Source organism: Melanotaenia boesemani, chromosome 16 (assembly GCF_017639745.1).
Source record: "Melanotaenia boesemani isolate fMelBoe1 chromosome 16, fMelBoe1.pri, whole genome shotgun sequence".
NCBI classification, from domain to species: Eukaryota; Metazoa; Chordata; class Actinopteri; order Atheriniformes; family Melanotaeniidae; genus Melanotaenia; species Melanotaenia boesemani.
In genome coordinates, this window is record NC_055697.1 from 31,793,989 (window position 1) to 31,813,151 (window position 19,163).

Sequence of the window (19,163 nt, forward strand, 5' to 3'; positions counted from 1 at the left end):
TTAACTTAGAATTGACACGTCTGTTCGTCTCCTGCGTCTTAACATGCATAATTTAGTCCATTTTCGGGGGTCTCACGAATCTATCGATTGATGCAGCAAACAGGGCAATACCAGCGGAAATATGGGGGGCAGTGTTGAGCAGTATAGCTGACGTTATCAGCTAAAGGAACAAACCAAAAAATAAGAAGAGGAACAGGAAGAAGCAGCATAAGAAGATGAAGACAACTGTAAAGATGGCGGTAGCTTTTAAAGAAAGGCTGTGTGAGTGTGTCGAGTCGTTGCAAACAACTTCGTAGCGGTGCACTGCCGCTCAGCACTGCCGCTCAGCACTGCCCACTAGTGAATCAGTTAACAACCATGGCAACGTAATAGATGCATGGAAGTATGAGGGTGGCAATATATGACAATATTTCAAACGGACGTACTTATTTACAAATGTAAGGGTGCATAAATTGACCTTTAACGGTTCTTTATGTTGTCTACGAAAAGACATGTTCAGTAAAAAACTGAAGTTGGAGCATTGATTTAAGTTTTTTTTTGTTTTCTTTTTAATGCTGCTGTGTAATTAAAAGATCATTTACTTAAAATTATCTGTTTTTTGTTTGTTTTGTTTGTTTTTAAATTGAGGGGGACAAAAGCAAAAAGCAACATAAAGTCCAGTAAATAATAAAAACAAATTATGCATATTAAAAACTAAATTGAAAAGCCCTCACACATCAGAGAATATAACAAAAAAAAAAAATAAAAGTACACAGCATTTTACACACAGTTGCACACAAACACAGAAACAAAGTGTATGTACCCCCCCCCCCCCCACCCCCCATATCCCATTCTGTACCAACATGAGCTCCCATCACTAATAACGGTCTCTGAACTGAAAGTAAGTATACAAATATCAATAAAATGAAAACATCTGGCTGACGCTGCTGTGAGGAAACGACATCTTAGGGATCCAGTCACACCGGAAGCCAGCCCACCCATGACCACAGAGGGCGCTCCCACAGGAACCACCCAGGTCAGGGCAGGCCAGGGTCCACACCACAGCCACCCAGACAAGGGCAGTCACCATGGCAACAACCCCACAGACACAGCAGGCAGAGCCACCTGTGTGAAGGATCCCCTGGAGGAAAGGAATGATCTCAATTCAGAATAAAAATATTTTTTGTAAAAATTAACCTAATTTAAAAAACATATATGTTCATTTGTTAATTCCTAACCGTGTTTTGTTTGTTTGTTTGTTTTTTCCTAATTCAGGAAAATAATTTGAATTTAAGATGCTACATCAAACAAACCAGAGGAGACTGTCCTCCATCTGCAGGCACCAACAGTTCGCAGAATAAAAACATCTCTGGTCATCCTCAGACTGAAGTGACAAAGTACAAATACATTTACTGTGCTTTCGTAGAATTTTCAGTTATCTGCACTTTATCTGACTTTTGACTTGAACCTTCTCAGTTCTAACATATTTCTTTTACCTCTGCTTCTTAAACATTTAACTGAGGACTTAATTTTTAGAGGTATTTAGGGTGTACCTCTTCACGAAGTTGGGTCTGAACCAGAACTAAGTGAAGTCTGCTGAGTGGTAAAACTTTATATCACCCACCAGCAGGTCCAGCACCCACTGTCACTGCTTATACAACACATCTCATGAGTAGCGTATACAAATAATCTGGATTCTGTAAGAATGAAGGAAGATTGCAGCAAAGTCTGCAGATCCTGGATGGAGTTCATCGATGACACTCGTCTGCTGAGGCGTCATGCTGAGTCTTGGCTGCTAACACAGCTAGCACAAACAATAACACCAGAAAAGACAAGAATCTGACTGCATTTACACTGGATAATAAATAACTACATAAACAGATGCTCAGAACTGAATCAGACTACAGTGATGGTATAATTTACATGTTTGTTTATTCTGTATTAATAAGAGTTTGAGAGGTATGTTTATTTCATTTATCCATTTTCTATACATGCTTGTTCCTATGCAGGGTTGCAGGATGCTGGAGCCTATCCTAGGTTAAACACTGTTTTTTTTATCTAGGTATTAATTCTGTGCAGATTAAATGAGGATTAAACATTAAATATCTAAGAAGAGACAGAAACTAAGGGTGTTGATGAAGGAAGATCTAGTTAGCATCTTCTTTCTCAAGATTATTTCAGTCGACTGTTTAAACCAGAACAATCCCTCATCGTTTCCTTGTGTTCGTGTTTATTTTTATTATATTCAGTATTTTAAATGAGAAACTTTGTTATTGAATGAATGAATAATCACATTCAGGGGAAGCTTTAGGATCCAGATTAAATCAGACGATATTTAAAATTTATCTCGTCACTTTCATCATTTATCAGCAGAGGTGTCAAGTAAGTATACTTTACCTTTAGTAGATATTTTATGGTTTTATTCTTTCCTGGAGTAATTATTTTTCAGCTGACTTTTTACTTCTGCTCCTTACATTTTCATGCAAATATCTCTATATTTCTTGCACTTTGAGTTACTCTTATTACACACACAAAATCTATTCAGATAAATTGCGCAATCCAGATAAAGTGAATTTGATTGTGGTTGGATGAGAAGTATAAACATATGCTATTCTGACACCCTACTGGTTGGTACAAAATTCATCTCACCTGCACATGACAAATCAGACATACAGACGTGGACAAAATATGTAGTCTCTATAGTTTGGCTTTTTTATGTTTTGTTTTAACAATGGTGTCCTCCTTGGTCGTCTCCCATTAAGTCCACTTTGGCTCAAACGACGACGGATGGTGCGATCTGACACTGATGTTCCTTGAGCTTGAAGTTGACCTTTATTCTCTTTAGAAGTTTTTCTGGGCTCTTTTGTTACCGTTCGTATTATCCGTCTCTTTGATTTGTCATCAATTTTCCTCCTGCACCCACATCCAGGGAGGTTGGCTACAGTCCCATGGATCTTACATTTCTGAATATGTGCAACTGTAGCCACAGGAACATCAAGCTGCTTGGAGATGTTCTTATAGCCTTTACCTTTAACATGCTGGTCTATAATTTTCTTTCTAATCTCCTGAGACAACTCTTTCCTTTGCTTCCTCTGGTCCATGTTGAGTGTGATACACACCATGTCACCAAACAGCACAGTGACTACCTGTAGCCTATATATAGGCCCACTGACTGGTTACAAGATCGTAGACACCTGTGATGCTAATTAGTGGACACACCTTGGATTAACACGTCCCTTTGGTCACATTATTTTCAGTCTTTTCTAGGGGGACCATCATTTTTGTCCAGGCCTGTTTCATGAGTTTATTTTTTTAAATAATTCTGTTGAAGCATGGGTGAAAAGGAATGTCTGACTTTCATTGGTTAAATTTCATTGAATTTTTATTTATTTTTACGTTTCTCAGATTCAAGTTTTTTCTGTTTTTTTTTTTTATTTATTAACTGAAGGGTACCAACAATTTTATCCATGTCTGTATGTAGCCTGATACAAAGATGTCTGTGGTAGAGACTCGAGCAAACAGGTAGCCTAGAGCATCCCACATTTTTCAGCATTATCTTTTTAAATATAAAAGTCATTATTGGCTTTAGAATAATGTTTTTAAGGAGGGAGGTGGGGTAGTGCACTATAGGCCCCTTTGGCAACGTCGAAGCTTTTGTCCTTAATGGTTTTTTTCCCCCTAACATTACTTTTACTTTTATACTTTAAGTAGCTTTGAAACCAGTACTTTTACACTTTTACTTGAGTAAAAAGCTTGAATTGATACTTCAACTTCTACAGAAGTCTTTTAAAAACCCTAATATCTATACTTCTACCTGAGTAATGAATGTGAATGCTTTTGACACCTGATCATCAGATGAGCTGCAGTCAGGAGTTGCTCTGAATGGTGGACATCAGTAAACACTTTGACTTGTTAAAAACCCAAGCGATTCAGACAATAGAAAAATCTTTACAAACTCACTTTATCCAAACTGTTGTACCTGTTGGAGCCGTCCAGGTGAGTGTTTGTTTTCTTTGCAGGTTCCAACCAAAGCGCTGCTCAGGAGGAGTCCGAGACTCTGCAGATGAACTGAAGGCTGGTGCAGAACCTGTTTCTGTCCTGAATGTCCACACCTCCGTCATGTCTTCTGCTGCACTCAACGATCAGCATAAACCCACAGAAAAGACGGTTTCCATCTGTAACTACCTGATCACTGTGGGAAATCAGACCGATTTAAACAGGTCTTGACTGATCAGGTGATGAAAGTACAGTAGAAGCAACGAGGGAATCCTTCAGACATCAACACACCGAGCAGAACGAGTGAGGGATGCCGTTAAGATGTCCAGCAACTGACCTGTGACATGCAGCAGCTCAGAGGAGCCAAACTTGACCTCACTAAGAGAACAGAAGGTTCTCTGCAGGTTTATGTGCTGCAGCAGGAGATGATGAAAAGAGGAAAATGGTTCTTATTGTCATGCTGTTTCTCATATTGATTGTTATTTTCATTTTAACCAATGGAGTTACAGGTTCCACGTGAACAGCAGCAGGTCTTCATGTTTGAAGGCTGAACGATAAAAGAAAAATTTATTGAGGAAACTCGACTCAGACTCTTAGCCCTCGTCTACATGAACAGAAACACCTGTGGGATCGCAGGTAAATTCAGACTCATGATATGTGTGTCAGTTTTACTCGGAGAGTTGAGGAAGTTGTGATGTTGTCATATCTGTTTTGGTTTTGTACAGTTTGTTGAAATTTTAAAGAATCTTTCAATTTACATTGACTTTTCAGTATTTGAATAAAAATAATCCACAGGTTTGGTGTATCTCATTGTAACATACAGTGCATTCTAGCGCCTCTCGTTCTCAAAACACCTATTGCACCGATGGCGCAGTGTGTCAAAAAGCCTTGACAACACTGATGAAAGCACGTCATCCGATAGTTCCTAGAGTTCACTCAGGTGAAGAGGTTCATGATTTCATATATATTGCCATATCTGCCAAACTGTCAGATATGCTTCCTCTGTTTGGAAGTAAGAATCGTTCTTACAAGGATAATGGATTTGGACGGGGAAACGGGCCTCGACACAGCACCGGCTTTTTTGTCACAGTAAAACCAGCTTATAAAGCCTTCCCATCAACTTTTACTCTGGCTTTACTGCAACTTAAAGCCAGTGTTTACTGTGACTATAAAAGCAACTGAAACCACGTAAACATACTCTTTTGTCCGAACAAGGCCGGCGTATTTTAGCAGAAACAACTGTTATGCTGCCCATGGTAACCATGGTAACCAGCAACACTAACAAAAACCAAATGAAAAAGGTTAGCTTTCGGCTCACTTTGGAAGTACCATTGACTTACTTACTGAGGAGAAAGCTGCAACTTCAGCATCCCTTTTAAAATATTTCTCCTTCTTGAGCTCCTTCCACCTGGGGAAGGCTAGCGCGATGTTGATCCTCCTTTTTTGTATCCTCTGGTCACGCTGCCTTTTAAGTTCCCTTTTTCACTTTCTTGCCGATGGTGAAAACTGCTCCTGTGCTGCTGCTACATATGCATGGTCCTGCATTTTATTTAAGTTTAACAGCTCTTCCAACTTGCCAGGGTTGTAAGCCGCTCTTGTTTATTTTTTTTCCCACGTCTTAATCACTGTGCGCTGGCTCACAGGGGTTCCGCATTGATGCTATTTGTCCCTTGCTGGCAACTGTAGTTTCAAGATGGCAGACTGTCATGGCACTGCCTTACTGGCTTACCCGTCATATGTATAAACAAATCTAAAATTCTTCGCTTATGAAAATGTGCCAGATCATTAGCTCTCATGATACTCTTGTGATAACACACATGCAGACGTCGATTTTTGCCAGTAAACAGAAAATGTTACACAATGTCCCTTTAAAGGTATAGTGTGTAAGGATTATTGCCATCTAGTGGTAAACATGGGCATAGAAATTACTTCAAATAACAAGCACAGTTGTGAATGTACGGTGGCTGTCAGTGGCCAAAATTCCTCCAGACAAAACCCAAGTTTTCATGTGTGAGTGGTTCCAGTGGCCTCAAGTGCAGCGATGACTCCATTGCAGGTAACTGCCTCAACATTGTGTACATGTGTACTGGCTCTTCTCCAGCTTTCCACGAAAAGTGGGAAGGGTACCCTTATATCCAACCCGACCCATTCCTACTTTATTGGGACCCATCTCTTGGGGTACCAGTGTAACCGACCCGGCCCGAAAGGCTCCACCCTTTCGGGCCGGGTCGGTTACACTGGTAACACACTGCAATCCGTTGATTGGTTGAGAAAAGCCACTTCATGTGCAACCTGGCATAGAAACAAAGCAGGAATGGCTCCTTGTTTAGAGCAACATATTTTCTTTTTGTTGGTCAAATCTCCATTTGAAATGGGGTCACAAAGCACCGCTGAGAAGAAAGAACAAAAACTGTTGGATGACACCATTGTCCTCCTTTGTTTCTGAGTCATATCCTGGTTCTTCTTTAAGGAAGGCGCTGTGATGGCGTCATGCTGTTACGTAACTGAGGCTTCTGTCGCTGTCCGGCTGATAACTCTGCCTCTCACGTAAGGTTATGGTTGGCTGTGGAAACACAATGAGATTACAGTTTTCAGACCATATCAACACCCTAACCATCCTGCCCCAACCTGCACCCATTGGAGGAAACATGGTTATGTTATCCCAAACAGTGTTCTAGCTTCTATCTAACAAAGCTGGCACAGCAGCTTTGAACCTACACACACAGAGTTGTTTGTCCATTCAGAGAGTAAAAATGATGGCACAAATACGGCAGCTGCCGTGTATCTAGACCCACAACAAGTAGATATAAATGGCTCATTTTAAGAGAATAAAAACAATTATTTTAGTGAAAGGATTTCATACCAGTAGAGTTTTTAATGATATATTAAATTTTTCTGTCATTGATCTTTGTTTTTGTTAGACACTGCTTTATCAATATACATTGATGGTTATTTAAGTTTTTGTGAACAAGAATAAACTTTAAAATGTTGAGTAGAAAAAATGCATTATTTTTAAAAACTTAAGTGATTCACAGAATTTAATTAAACTTTTTTTTTTTTTTTTTTTTGCTATATATTATATGCCACAACTACGACTGCCCAACCAGCCATAAACACAGTTTTTTTTCTTTGTGTGTATGTGTGTTTTAATTACACAGCAGTGTGTTGAATCAGTTGTTTCAACAATGTACTTTTATTTATTGATCTTCTGCAGCTTAAACACTGATGTTGAGTTTGATGGAGCCTCCTCGTTTTCTGACGGCACTCCTCGTTTATTAAAGGTGAATTCTAAGAGAATAAAAAACTGATAGTTTTTTTTTTTTTTTTAGTAAAGTAATGAGATCCAAATAGAAACACAGTTTTTAATTATGTATAATTTTTTCTGTCATTGAGCTTTGATATTGTTGCACTTTAAAGATTTCTCTTCATTACAAAGAAGGAACACAGATCAGACCCCTGAAATTTCATGGGCCACCCAAATCCTGACTTGTAGCTTGTCATGTAATCACACAAGTGATTTGATTACTTTATCCAGTAATCATTATTTCCTGGCTACGCCTCTGCCATGAAGGAGCGCCTGTGCTGCAGTTCAGAGTTTCTCCTGCGGGGGGCAGTATAGCAGCTCAGTGTTGTTTGATGTCCACAGAAGAAGAAAGGAGGTTTCCGTGCTTGCAGCGTTCATTGAAGTCAACTTTCTATTATCTGAACAATATCTCATCAATAATTCTAGAGAGAAAGAAAGGTTGACCGCTGCATCCTGTTCTCTGGTTGTAACCACCGGACACATCCACACCGCAGGACGCCGGCCGGGCTCAGCGGGAGGAGATGTTCCGCGGTCGGCCTTCGCCGAGAGGAGCCTACCCGCCGCCTTTTGAAGGCCGAGGTCCACCTCCGCCGAGGCCTCAGCCGGGACCGGGCTACCGGGACGACAGGAACCGACCCCGGGCCACTTACCACCCCGACTACCGCGACTACGGGCACCCGGACTCTTACCGCCGCTCCCCGCCGCGCAGGAGGTACCCTTCCCCCGGTGCAGGGAGCCACCGCGGCGGGGAGTACTGGGCTTCTGGTCCGCAGAGAGAGGTAAGAGATGACCAGACCGGGACGTAGGCTATGAAAACTGCTATTTGCCCGCGTGCACCGGGGTTAGTTGATGCTGTTGTTATTAAGAAAGAAATTCTGATCAGTAATTCGCAGATTTCTTTTTAACTTCATCCAAACTTCATTTAAAAAACCAGCAATTTAAGGAAAGTGATCTGTTCCAGGTCTCAGGTTGGAGACGGCAGACAATGAAGATCAGAGATGTTCTTCTGGTTTTACAGCTGACTCATAATAAACTAACATCTACCTTTAACCTGGTGGAGATGGAAGTTTTAACAGAATAAATTCTGACCCTTTATTATTGATTAGTAGGTTAATTCAATCAATTTCTGCCTAAAGCTGAAACTGGATAAACTGATGATTGGCAAACCGTGTGATTGATCATACATTAAGCTGAATATTGTCTCTGTAAGGGATGTGTTTGATGGGTCTTTCAGAGGTCTCCGGCACAGCGAGGTCCTGTAGACCACAACCTGGTCATTACTGTGGGCAACGAGTTGACTGGACCACCTGGATCCGCTCCCCTGCGCCATCATGACAGGTAACCAGAGATGATGCGAAATGTGTTTTTGGAGACACAGTTATGAGGGTGTTTAAATGTTAACGGTGGTTTTAAGACTGTGGATCACCAGAGACAAACCTTTATTAATTACAAGGCAGGTTTTCAGTCTGATCATTAGGTTGTAAATCAGAAGCTTGATTCGAACTTGCTCCACGGTGGTGTGGTGGTTAGCACCGCAGCCTCACAGCAAGAAGGTTGCTGGTTTGAATCTTGGCTGGGGGGGGTTCGAACCTTGAGGGCGGTGACCTTTCTGTGTGGAGTTTGCATGTTCTCCCCGTGTATGCGTGGGTTCTCTCCGGGTTCTCCGGCTTCCTCCCACCGTCCAAAGACATGCATGATAGGTTAATTGGTTATTCTAAATTCTCCGTAGGAGTGAGTGTGTGTGTGAATGGTTGTTTGTCTATCTGTGTTGGCCCTGCGACAGACTGGTGACCTGTCCAGGGTGTACCCTGCCTCTCACCTGTTAATGCTGGGATAGGCTCCAGCTCACCCGCGACCCGTATGGAATAAGCGGTCAAGAGAATGAATGAATGAATGGATTCGAACTTCCCCACACAGACGAAGCCTCGGATAAAACCTCAGTCATTGTTTTAGACTTACATACTCACAAAGTTCCTCCCAAATCAAAAAGTTTGACCAGTTTCTGTAAATTTAATTTACTAAAGTTTTCCAAACACTGTGATTTTTATACAATGTGAAGAATGAGACACATTTAATTGATTTCACCCATTTTACATATTCAAATGTTTCATTAATTTAAAAGAAAAAAATGTTAGATTAATTACAATAATAACCTTATTTATTTTTAAGTTTTCACCCAAGAAACCAGAAGATGACAGGTTTCTTTTAGTGAGTTACTGTGGACTGATTATAAAAACTCTAGTTTTTCTTCATGCTTGTTGAACATGGCAGCGCCCACGGTAGCGTTAGCTGTTAAAGTCCGAGGTAATAAGCTGCTAAATAGTTAACAGGTGAATGTAATCCACTGGTGAATGAAAACATCTGATTGTGGCTTTATCTGAGAGAGGAGCTGATTTTGGGTTAATAATTGCCTTGTTAGGCAACATTTATACTTCTTATTTAAGAAGTTTCTGATAGTTTTCCAGCTTTACATCTACAATTTTTATCATCAGGTGTCCAGAAACAAAGTTATTGCAGGTGCTGCTTTAACAATCGTAATGTGGCATCATCTCGGAGGAGCTGATTTTGGATGGAAGCGACTCAGTAAATCTTTTAGTTGTGTATATAAGATCTCATAAGCATAGGGTCACTGTTGTCACCGAGAAAGGAAACGTTTCAACAGATCAAGCTCCAGGTTTCATGAATCATTATTGGATTAATAATTAAAAAAGAAAAAAAAAACAGGAATAAAATAAACTACAATTAAATATCAAACTAATAAATATAAATAACTAAAATTGAATCAATGAGTCTTTGAAACAATAAGGGGTTAAACTCTGATCTGCACATGCTCAGTTTGCCTCATGTTTCTCTCTGTGAGCAGGGACTACCCCTCCCGACCCGAATACGAGCGGAGCCGCAGCAGGGGGCGGAGCCGACCTCACAGCCGCAGTCCGGACCGGAGCCGGGCCAAGAGCCGGGGCCGCAGCAAGAGCCGCCACAGGGGCCAGAGCCGCAGTCCGGACCGGAGCCGGGCCAAGAGCCGGGGCCGCAGCAAGAGCCGTCCTCGTAGCAGATCTAGATCCAAGTCCAGGTCCAGATCTAGGTCCAGATCTAGATCCCGGGGGAGAAGCAGAGGAAGGAGTCGGGGCCGGAGCCACGCTCGCAGCAAGAGTCGGCAGCGGAGTCGCAGTCGCAGCAAAAGTCGAGACCGAAGCGTCAGCAGCAGCTCGAGCAGCAAAGACGGAAGCGGCCCAAAAACCAGCAAAGAGTTCAAGGAGCTGGAGACGGCCCGGCGCCGCAAGGAGCTGGAGGAGATCCTGTCCCTGCCCACCAAATCAATCCTGAAGAAGCGCAACAACTGCGAGGACTCGCCGTCTGTCCAGGTAGCCACGCCAGCACAGAGTCTGGAACCAAGCAGAACTTATCGGTTCTGGTGGGTTCCAGATTCACTTATCGGAGTCAGCAACCAGCAGGAAGTCCTCCATCATTCTGGGTTTTAATTTGATTTATTGCTTCCACCTGTGGATGCAAGTACAACACATAACAAGCTAAATAATAAACAAGAAAACCAAAAAGGTTTAAGCTGAAGGAAAAACATTTTCCCCTTTTTACAAACAGAAGAAAATCAGCACAGAAGGAAAAACTGGATCAACTTTATATTTTATAAAAAATAAATATATATAAAGAATTTACCAGTTTCAGTTATATAACATCTCAAAGTATCTCACGTGGCTTTATTTAACGTCTCATCATAAACAACAATCTTATTTCTACACATCTTTTTAAAGAATTTCTTCTAATCCTTCATCTAAATATTTTCAGGACAAATATTCCAGCGTTTTACTCGCGTGACAGAAACACGGTGACGTTTAATGTTCCTTCATTTTGGGATTTTCAAGAATTACTCAAGAACTACCTCCAAGGTCATATTTGTTCCCCTCTTCCAGAACATCTCAGACTAAAGTCGCGTCATATGCTGAACTACTTCTGGATGTTATGTGGTAATTATTTGTTTGTAGTTTATACATTATTTGGATTTATTTATAATCTACTACAGTCTATAGTGTAATTGAATAAATATATTTATTTTTATTCATGAGAGGATTTATTAGTTATTATTTTAATTACCTTCTTTTATAGCAAAATAAGTGATTTTTTATATGCGTTTTCCCCAAACTTCATCGTGGTTTTAGGGTTTAGGGGATTATTAAATTAATAATAATAAACTAGTTAACAGTTTTATTCAGCAGTGCAACAGATTGAGACATTTTATTTCTGACGTGGTTTACGTGGCTTTTCCAGTTTAGTTAATTATTAATTAACAAGAACTCCTCAGAATTTGGCCACACGAAATGTGTTTATTTCAACGTCATTCATTTAGATTTTTTCATGATTTTCTAAATAAGGTTTTCCAAGGTGAAGGGATACCTTGTCGGCATCAAACCAGTTTTTAACTATCCACCGCGTCCAGTGGAAAAATCCCAACATGAGTTAAGTATTAATAAACAGATAAATAAATAAATGTCAGTTAATATATTTATAAGCATCAGTAAAGTGTCTATAAGTAAATAATTGTTAGTAAGTAAATAAAAGTGTAAATTAATAAAGGTGAAAATGATTACAAGGAAATAAGTGTAAAAAACAATATTAAGAAATTAATGTCAATAAATTAAATGAAATTGTAAAATAAGTTGATAGATGTCTATATAAGAATGTCAGTAAATAAATATGAAATTGTGCTAATAAAGTATTAAATAAAAGTAAGTAAATAAATGTCAACAAGTAAATAAAGGTGTCAAGTGTCAATAAGTAAAATTACGATTAAAAAAGTGTCATTAAATAATGAACCACTGGAAAATGTACATTTGATTGAACCATTTTGTATGAATTTTGTTGGAATATGAATTAATTTTAGTGTTTATGTGTTTATTTAATGATGAGTCACATGACCGATGGTGTTTGTGTGTCGCAGAGCTCCGACTCTCCTCGCCTGGACGGGTCCAACATGTCCCGAGTGGCCGACCAGCTGCTGCAGGCTGTTAAAACCTCGGACCCTCGCGCCGTGGCCGCCATGTTGGCGGAGCTGCGGTCCGACCCACAGATGGCCCAACGTCCCAGACTCGAAGCCGAGATCAAAGAGATCTTTAACCTGCTGGGGGGCGCGGCGTCGGGCGCTCAGGAGAAGGTGGTGGACGACATCGACGATGAGGAGAAGTTCCTGTACGGGGACTCTGAGGAGCCCAAACCCCCACCGGCACCTGAGCCACTCCGACAGAACCTGGACCTGTACGGAGACGTAACGGAAGATTCGCTGTACGTGGACCCCCTGCCGCAGAGGGCTGTCAGTCAGATGTACGGCCTCCCACCAGGGGTCTCTGCTCACCTACAGACCACTCCCACTATGACAGAGGTGGACACCAGGCATGTGAGCCGGCCCTCAATCAGTGTGGACCAGAACATCATGGTCCAGGTCTCGAATCCTGCATACCCACCGGGGACTGAGCCTCTGGAGGAGAGCGAGCGCCAAGCACTGGAGGAGTATGAGAAGATCCAGGATCTGCTGAAGACCATCGGTTTGGACCTGGGTGTTGCTGAGATCGGCAAAATGGCTGCCAGGACCAAAGAGCGTCTCCATGGCAACAAACCACCTCCAAAGACACCCACTCGCCGCCGCCAGTACTCGTCCGGCAGCTCTGACGGCAGCTGGGACCGCCAAAGGAGGCGGAGCCGCAGCGGCAGCTCCTCCTCCAGCAGCAGCCGGAGCCAAAGCCGTGGCCGGGGGGCCAAGCGGGGGGGCAGCTGGAGCAGTGACGACAAGCGCAAGAGAAGTGCGGCCCCGCCTAAAACCCACAAAGACCAGGACGGGAAGGAGGCGAAACAAGAGCGGAGCGACCCGGCGCCTCAGACCATCAACCCCACCCCCATTCCACCCCCTCACCCGGTCATGCCCATTCCCACCTTCCCCCCCTCACAGGTCCACAGCATGATTCCCCCCAACTTCCCCCCATCGGCCTATGGACAGTACGGGAACTACATGCCCTACATGACCCAACAGTGGCCACCCATGTACCCGCCCCCCAGCCTGGCTCCACCGCCGCAAACAGAAGAGTTTCCCCCTCAGTCCTACAACCCGGCCCCTGAGCCAGGGGTCATAGGTGGGTCGTTTATGCTTCCTTTACCGATGTAAGTTTCAAATGTTTTCAGATGTCACTGCTAACGTGTATCTTTTACTTTAGCATGGTTGTTGCTCAGTATGTCCACCAGAGGGCAGTGCAGAGTTCACTTCCAAGTCCTGACATCAGTTTCAGACAATAACAAACATGGTGACGATGGAGGAGGTGATGATGATGTACATTCTCAGTAAGAGACATGAAGAGGCAACACAGTAGCCGGTGGCGGTCTGTTTGGCCATTAAATACATTTCTTCTTCTTCTTTGTTTGCTGGCTGCATGTTTGCTGTTCTGCTCAACACTGCCCCTGTGGTTCCTGGCCGTGCTGCTTTGTTTGCTATGTCCACGTACGTATCTTCAAGCTCTCTAGAAATGGACTGAAATATGTGCATAAAGGATGGAGAAGATGGGCAGAGTTCTCTACCTGTATACCTAACGTAGAGCAGCATCATGGCGTCTGATTACCTGTCCATAATCATGTGACACCGAGCAAACATAACGTGCCTGATTTTTGCACGTAATATTATTGCATCAAACACTTAGAAGTGAAGACAAATTGAAGGTTTGTACTAGCTGAGTAGTATTGCAATATTTAAAAATACAAAAGTATCAAATCAGATATTTTGACCGGCAGATATCAAATTATTGATTCCAGAGTGTTGATAAGCCCTGTTATGATCTCCTCCGTCATCATGTTTGCTCTTGTCTCTGCTCTGTGCTCCAGTGGATGTTCTGAATGTGGGCAGTGACGTTAGAAACAAACGTACCCGTTTATGTAATGAAAGTAAACATAAATTAGCTTTTACACTGAAAATTTGAGCATCACAGTGGAGGTGAAGGCGTCGTGTCTTGTCTTTCATTTGAACAATGTGTGGTTTTTTTTAGGTCCAGTTAGGAGCACTTCTCGGGACGGAGACAAGCCGAGCAGCCAGGTCCAACGAGTTTCTGACGAGCAGAACAACGAGAGCCAGAAACAAAAGGTGGGATTTGGTGCTTCACTTCCTGTTGGTTCTGAACAACTTGCTCGGGTCTCTGATGTTGTTTCAGCTTTTTAATCCTCCTCAGTATCGTTTCATGTGATTGGCTCTTCTTTTAAAACTTTGCTCTTTAGTCAGAAGTTAGTTTACCATTTTTTAAATTGATGAGAACAGAAAGTTTCTTTTGGCCGAATGAGACCGGTTTAATCGCACCAGTCCGAACGGTCAGACAGGATTATGGAGCAGGTTGGCAGCTGCTCATCATGTTGATTGATTGAACAACACAGTGTCTGATTCTGGTTCAGCACCAGAAGGTTACATATTCTACTTCGTCACCCCTCCACCAGGTTTCAGACAGACCTCGGTTCTGGTCGAGGAATTAAACATTTAACAAGCAGCTGATGCTGGTTCTGGGTCTGAGACCAGCAGAGACATGGTGGAACCTGTTTGATGCCAATGTCTGACTTTATTCTGTTCTGTTCAGGTTCTGGAGGAACGAGAGAAGCTGAAGGAAGAGAGGGACATGAGGATGACGAAGAAGGAGTATCTGATAAAGGAGCTGGAGCGACTCCGGAAGCAGCAGGGTGAGTTTGTGGAGTCCGGTCCGACTGAAGGGACCACCATCGGCGGCAGAGCCAGACTGGTAAAACCCACAGATCTGCTTCCTGCAGATTGGACAGAAGTGGTTCTGATTCTGGACTTCCAGAGGAGGCCACCAACGTTCATCATCAGTCAGAACTCTGTTTGGATGGATCCAAATCACGTTTCGGGGTTTGGCAGGTCCACTTTGATGGTCTGTTGGACTCAGCTGGACCCCAGTGGTGGTTTTGCTTTGAGCTTCTGCTTCATGATGTGACTGTTTTCATAATCTCTTCGTGTTTCCTGCTGACTGAACAAGAAGCAGCCAGCAGCAGCCTCCATCTCTTTATGTGGAGTCAAACCATACTGCACCATCACCCCCGATCCACCATGATGTCAAACCACCACGGTCACTGGTTGACCTTTGAAGTATCTTTGAGCCGAAATTTCTGTTTGAATTTAGCCTTGTAAGAAAACAGGAACAGCGGCCAAACACCGCCGCCATCAGGTCACGCTGGCAACTACAACACCATCACTGTGTGTGTTATCTCACATGTTGATGCTGATCTGGTTCTTGTTTGTTTCATGTCATGTTTTCATGTTTATAGGTGAGCTCCTGAGGAAGAAGCGCAGGGAGAAGGACGGCCACAAAGACCCTCTGCTGCAGGAGATCAGCCGGCTGCAGGAGGAGGTCATGATTCAGATCTCCAGCCTCCGCAAGGAGCACGAAGCCGCTGAGAAGAAGCGCAGCGAGATTGAGAAGGTGGCACTCATCCTCGGTCTGAGCCCGTCGGACCGGCCCCGCAAAACCAGCAAACAGCCAGAGGTTCGGGAGGAAGCGCCTGCGCCACCACAGAACAAGAAACAAGAACCCGAAAGGAGCCCAGAGTGCCGGCAGGGTGCCGGTGCCTCCGTAGTGAAGGTACAGGACCTGCGGAGGAGGTAACACAGGGAGAAGCAGGCAGACGTCCTGTCAGAGAGCACAGCTAGGGTCTAACAACAGGTTATTAACTTCAGTCCGCTGTTTTCACCGCGTGTCACATGCTAACGGTAACATTTCTAACAGTAAGAATTCCTGAAACAGTCAACTAGATTAAGTAGCTGTTTAATTAGCATGTTAGCTAGCAGGTCAAATTGCCCGTTAACATTCACACCAAAAATCAGTTCGTTATCTGATTTCTGGAGATTAGTCAACTGATCATGTAGTCATCATAATCTGATTATGCTTTATCCGATAATAGCAGGTATCTTACTGTGAGAAATCAGATTACCACACCTGCATTTCTCCCCAACTCTTCAACACCTTTGTGCATTTAGACTCATAAAAAATAATTTATTTTGTTCTTTCACATCTGCGCGTGTGAAAGAACATCTTGCGTCACGATCAAGGAAATCTAAAAAACATGACCTTTTTTTTCTGGTCTTAGCATAAGTCTGCAAAATAGATGACAAGACGACACGTGAATATTTTACTTGGTTTATACTTTGAATTGCAGCTGCTTTTGTCTTCCGCTCATTTTGTAACTGAGTTGATAGAATTTTTAGCACATGTGCAGATGTTAAAAAATCAGTCTGCATGCCCAAAGATGGCTGTTGGGGAGAAATCTAGCTAATCTGATTTCTCATAATCGCTGACCATTAGGAGGTTAATTTTATTCTACAAAACTGAATTTGGTAACCTTGTGTTACACTTGAAGTGTAAAACCAGTACGCTAAATGTGCATTCATGCAGACTGTTGCTGTTTAACATCAAACATTTCTACTGAGCTAGCTGGAACTGCATTTTCTTATTTTACACCTTGGTCCTTGAACACCCTCCAGGACACCTTAAAGCTCAGTAAGTGGAACAATATAAAGTTTTATTTGGAGCTTATTTAAATGAAGAACTTCTCTTAAGCTGATTTTATCTGTTTTGCATCAGTTTTTATAGTTTTTTATAGTTGACTACTTAGAGCACTTTACACTACATGTCACATTCAGCCATTCACACACACATTTATAACCGATAGATACATCGGGAGGCAACATGAGGTTCAGTGTCTTGCCCAAGGACACTTCGGCATGGAGTCAGGGGAAGCATGAAATCGATCCACCAACTTTCCGGTTGGTGGACGACCACTCCGTTGTGAGTCAAAGACACTTCCTGGTTAAATAAAAAATAGATAGATCATATAACTGCTGTTATCTGATGAAGGATGAGGATGTGAATAGTCAGATAACTCCAGAAATCAGACGATGGTCAGATTTTTGGTCTCTATGTAAACAGATTCACTGGTTTTTCGATCCTCGTATTTCTGCATGTAAAAGCATCAGATTTGATTGATTTTAGAAATGATCTGATTTTTGTGGCCATGTAAATGTTAGCTAGTGGAATAATTAGCACTTTAACTAGCAGTTTTATTTAGGTTTTAATTTTCTTATTGAATCTGTCATGTATGAAATTCTTTGTTTTTTCGGTTAGTTTGTCATTTTATCTGGTTCCTCATCAGTTTGGTGTCTGATGAAGATCTGATGTCATTAGAAGCTTCTTCAGGTGTGTGGTTGTGTTCAGACTGGTAGAAAGGGAAGCAGGTGTGAATGAATGAATGAACTCTGATTTATGGATGAAAACTGTCACCTTGTACCTGCTGTGAAGCCTGAACACGAGCGGTCGGCGCGTTGAGTGTTGCTTCGTGGACCTGTCCGGCCGATCCGGTCCTGTTAGAGGACCACGGTTAGGTGACTCCTCTGTGCTGCAGCTGGTTGAATCATCGTCTCAGTTAAACTGAAGAACAAACCTGTAACGTTAAATATCAGAGCATAATTTTGTTTTTAAGTTGCTTTACTGAAATATTTGTTAAACACTGAGGTAATTAATGTCTTGAACTGTAAATTTGAGATGTTTTAGTGAAAATAGCAGCAGCTCCTGTAACAGTCACATACTTTTAGATTATTTGGGTTCGTAATAAGGTTCTCGCGGGGTGCGCTGCAGCTCAGAGGAGTTTCGGTTCGCGCGGACTCAGAGTTTCCGTGTTAGGCGTTTGTGTGGGAGTGGACAGCAGCGGCCGGACTCGGTTCTGGAGCTCAGTCCAGGTGAGAAACTTTGACATTTCTCATTTTGTGAAGCTGTTTTGAGAAGAAACGAAGGAGCTGACTGCATCCATCTCCGCCTGCTCTTCACTGTCCTCCATCTTTGTCTTTTAGCCCACCTCAGCGGCTCCATCGAGGGCGTCCCTGGAGAAGCTGTCCGTCACAACCCTGGCTTCGGCGCCAGCCCCGCCCCCCGAGCCGTTCGAATACTATGACGCTGGAAACCATTGGTGTAAAAACTGTAACATCACCTCCGGTTCAATGTTTGATTTTTTCACGCACTTGCACAGCAAATCGCACAGAAAGGTGGGTTCATGAGGTTTCAGATTTTACTGGACTTATTTTTAGTCAAATATTCCTGCTTTTTCCTTCCGTTACAGTTTGACCTCCTTTTTCTTGCAGACGTTGGACCCGTACGACCGGCCCTGGGCTTCCTCCCCTACCAAAATCTCCAAGAGCGTCTCATCAGAGGAGAAGCTGACAAAACCCGCCAAAGGTACTGGCACAACGCTGCCACAGCTTCCTGTGACATCATCATTTCTCTGAGTGATGTGGTGTCTGAGCCACTGAATGTTGTTAGCATCTTCTGCTTCCAGGTGGAGCTCAGAGTGGATCTGTCTACAGGTTCTGTCTCTTAATGAAAACAGATGGAGCTTCAGAAGAGACAACTGTCCACATCTCTGATGTCCTGTCATGTCTCTTGTCTCCTCCTCTGAAGCTGCTGTCAGTAACGACCTGGATTAGTGCTGTAGCTGCTCGGTACAGGTGCATCGTCCGTCACGACGCCGCTGAGCCGTTATAGCACTCCTCCATCAGTTGCTGCTCTGAAATAACTTCCATCCTCTCCTTCCTTTCTCTCTAACCTTCTCCTGTCCTGACAGGTTCTGAACATGGATACGGACGGCAGGTAAACATGATTGACAGGTTATTTTGTCACTGCTGAGGGTTAAAATGTGGCGCGCGTGTGTTTGGCTGCAGGTTCGGAGTTCCTGATTCCCGTCAGAGGATTCTTCTGTCTGCTGTGTAAAGAGTTTTATGGAGATGCCATCTGTGCCGAAGAGCACGTCGTCACGCACCTTCACAATGAGAAGTACAAGGTACAGATCC

General features: G+C 42.9%; 1 protein-coding gene and 1 long non-coding RNA gene across 2 annotated transcripts in view; both read left to right on the plus strand.

The window, feature by feature from the left end:
- The window catches only part of znf318 (zinc finger protein 318), a 45,874-nt gene that overhangs the window by 23,359 nt on the left and 3,352 nt on the right, over nt 1–19,163 (plus strand). Inside the window, exons 23-33 of the mRNA XM_042010015.1 lie at nt 3,999–4,173; nt 7,750–8,058; nt 8,514–8,617; nt 10,143–10,644; nt 12,234–13,416; nt 14,317–14,411; nt 14,893–14,992; nt 15,596–15,909; nt 18,171–18,362; nt 18,459–18,552; nt 19,035–19,153. Coding sequence (XP_041865949.1) covers nt 3,999–4,173; nt 7,750–8,058; nt 8,514–8,617; nt 10,143–10,644; nt 12,234–13,416; nt 14,317–14,411; nt 14,893–14,992; nt 15,596–15,909; nt 18,171–18,362; nt 18,459–18,552; nt 19,035–19,153 — 3,187 coding nt within the window. The remainder of the gene's footprint in view (nt 1–3,998; nt 4,174–7,749; nt 8,059–8,513; nt 8,618–10,142; nt 10,645–12,233; nt 13,417–14,316; nt 14,412–14,892; nt 14,993–15,595; nt 15,910–18,170; nt 18,363–18,458; nt 18,553–19,034; nt 19,154–19,163) is intronic.
- Nucleotides 795–4,771, plus strand: LOC121655440. Its single transcript, XR_006013200.1, has 2 exons — nt 795–1,376; nt 3,999–4,771. It is a non-coding gene; the product is annotated as an uncharacterized LOC121655440 (long non-coding RNA).